A 2,368-nucleotide genomic window follows, 5' to 3' on the forward strand; every position below is an offset into this window, starting at 1 on the left:
CGGGCGGCCCCGCGCCCCGCCCCGCCCGGCCGGGCGCCGGTGCCCCCCCCCGGCCGGGGAGCGCAGCCGCCTCCCCGGCCCTCGCGGAACCACGTTTCGCTCGTGGTTTTCTTCCCTGGGGGGATGGGAGGGTGGGGGACACCCTCCCCCAGCGCCCCCCGAGGAAGCTCCCTCCTAGAAACATGAAAGGGCGGCGGGTATAAACATTTATTCCAAGGCATCCCTTGTACAGGCACCGCACCCGGAGGCGGGAAGAAGGGCGGGGGGGGGGCAGAGCCAGGCCCCCCGAGAGGGCGGGCGGGAGCAGAGCCGGGCCCTGGGGGGGCTCCGCGACCCCCGCCCCTCTCCCTGCCTGCGCCCGGCAGCCTCCCCGTGCGCCCCGGCGTAACTCGCAGTGTCCGCGGTCATAAATAGGATTTTCTGAGGCGGGGGCGAGTCTCTATAGCATGGCGGGGTGCTGGCCGGGGGGCAGCCCGAAGGCGTTGGGGTGGGAATGACCGAGGAGGTTGAGGTAGTGGCGGTCCAGCCCCTGCACGGAGGAGAGGAAGGTGCTGCGCTGCTGGCCGGGGCTGGCGAGGGGCACGGCGGCGTTGGGGAGGTGGTAGGGCAGGGGGGGGCTGCGGGCGGCGCCGTGCCAGGGGAAGGGCCCCCCCGAGGGCGGCTGGAGCACGGCCTCGCCGGGGCCGTGGCCGTGCCCGTGCCCGGGGCACTCGGGCCCGGGGTGCAGCTGGTAGGAAAAGTCCGGCTCCGGGAGGGAGCCCAGGGAGGTGAAGAGAGGCTCCGTGACGAAGCGCGCTTTGGACTGGAGGAAGGCCAGGATGCGGGCGTATTTGGTGTCTTTGGTCTCCATCCTCTCCACCGTCGTCAGGTAGTGGACCAGGTTCTTCATGCACTCGTGGTAGCCGTAGTGGAAGTAGTTGGCGAACTCGGAGAGCAGCTCTGCTGGAAAGGAAGGGGCAGGGGAGCCCAGCTCCTCAGGGGCCGGCCGGAGCGGAGGGGGGGGGGGGGCCGGGGCCGCCCCCACGCCCCGGGTGTCCCAGCGGGGGGCCGCGCCCGCCCACCTACCCTTCTCCCGGCCGCGGGGGAAGTCCGCCGAGTGCAGGGCCCGCAGGTACTGCACCGTCATCTCCAGGATCTCCGCTTTCTCCAGCTTCCCCGAGCTCTGCAACGGCGGGGGAGAGGGGCATCACCTCTCCCCTGCGGCTGCCCTCCGCCTGGACGCCCCCCCACCCCCCCCCCCCGGGCAAGGTCGCTCCGCACCGGGGCGAGGGTCGCAGGGGCTGTCCCCCCGTCTCCCCGCCCTCCCCCCCCCGCCTACCTGCTTGGCCAGAGCCATGGGCACCGTCTTCCCCAACTCGGTGAGGCAGCGGTTGATGCGGTCCCTCCTCCGCTTCTCAATCACTTTGTGGGAAACCGGCGTCCTCTGTGGGAAAACGGCGGGGCGCGTTAGCGGAGGGAAAGCAGCCGGATCCGGCCTCACCGGGGCAGCCGCTCCCGGCCCCGATCCCTCCAGGGCAGCCGGTCCCGACCCCGCTCCGAGCAGCAGCGCCGGGCGCGACGCGGCCCCGGGAGGGATGCTCCGGCGGCGGGTCCTCTCCGCACCGCCCCGGGGGCTCCCCGTCTGCGCGGCCGGCCCCGGCAAGGCAGGCTTGGTGGTTGGGTTTGGGTTTTTTTTTGAGGGGGGGAGTGTGTTTTTTTTTCGGGGGGGCTTTTTGAAGGGAAAGGCGGGGAGGGGGCCGGGGTGGCCCCGCAGAGCCGTGCGCGCAAGGCGGGCGGCGACTCACCCTCCGCTCCTTGAGCTTGGAGGCCATGGTGGGCACTGCATCCCCGCTCTCTCCGGGCCCCTTATAAAGCCATCACTTCTTGGGGGGGACCCCGGGGGGCCTCCACGGGCCCGCTGATCCCATAGGATTAGGGGCGAGCGGCGCCGGGGGAATGTATGCATTAAAGATCAGGGTGGAAGGGGGCGAGAGAAGGATGAGGGTCTGTTGTGGGTTTTTTTTTTTTCTTTTTTTTTTTCCCCCTCTCTTCTTCCTTTCCTCCCCCTTCCTCGCCCCCGTCCACGCAGCCGGGGGCGGCCCAGCTGTGTCGCCCCACGTGGACCTCGGGGACACACGTGACGGTCCCACAATAGCGGCGGGGATGGGGCCGGGGATGCGGCGAGCGGGGCGCAGGGCGCGGTACCGCGCCCTGCGCCCCGCTCGCCGCATCCCCGGCCCCATCCCCGCCGCCTGCCTGCAAATCCCCGGCACCCCCCACCCCTCCCCTTAGCCCCGGCGCTGACTGCATTTTAAAGCCTGTCCAGAGTCATTAAAGTAATTAAGTAAGCCCTTAATAGGCTGTTCCGCCCAGTTCAAGGGAGAACCCT

At 70.6% G+C, this 2,368-nt stretch overlaps 1 protein-coding gene across 2 annotated transcripts; it reads right to left on the reverse strand.

Moving 5' to 3' along the window:
* Positions 1–439: 439 nt before the first annotated feature.
* Positions 440–1,811, reverse strand: HELT (helt bHLH transcription factor). 2 transcript variants are annotated; one of them, XM_074865073.1, is made up of 4 exons: positions 1,785–1,811; positions 1,319–1,423; positions 1,066–1,162; positions 440–939 (listed from the first exon to the last, which is right to left on the reverse strand). In XM_074865073.1, exons 1-4 carry the CDS (start codon positions 1,809–1,811, stop codon positions 440–442), a joined length of 729 nt encoding a protein of 242 aa, XP_074721174.1. The 2 variants fall into 2 exon arrangements, with proteins under 2 accessions (XP_074721174.1, XP_074721175.1); XM_074865074.1 differs by having other exon boundaries at positions 440–942.
* Between the last annotated feature and the right edge of the window lie 557 nt (positions 1,812–2,368).

This window comes from Strix uralensis, chromosome 4 (assembly GCF_047716275.1).
Source record: "Strix uralensis isolate ZFMK-TIS-50842 chromosome 4, bStrUra1, whole genome shotgun sequence".
NCBI classification, from domain to species: domain Eukaryota; kingdom Metazoa; phylum Chordata; class Aves; order Strigiformes; family Strigidae; genus Strix; species Strix uralensis.

What these genes read in the sequence shown, in the direction of transcription:
- HELT (XM_074865074.1), bottom strand. Translation starts at nt 1,811, where the DNA reads ATGGCCTCCAAGCTCAAGGAGCGGAGG. An exon ending in CCAAGCTCAAGGAGCGGAGG is followed by an intron (nt 1,424 to 1,784) that starts GTGAGTCGCCGC and finishes GTTTTCCCACAG; the next exon opens with AGGACGCCGGTTTCCCACAA. An exon ending in CCATGGCTCTGGCCAAGCAG is followed by an intron (nt 1,163 to 1,318) that starts GTAGGCGGGGGG and finishes CCGCCGTTGCAG; the next exon opens with AGCTCGGGGAAGCTGGAGAA.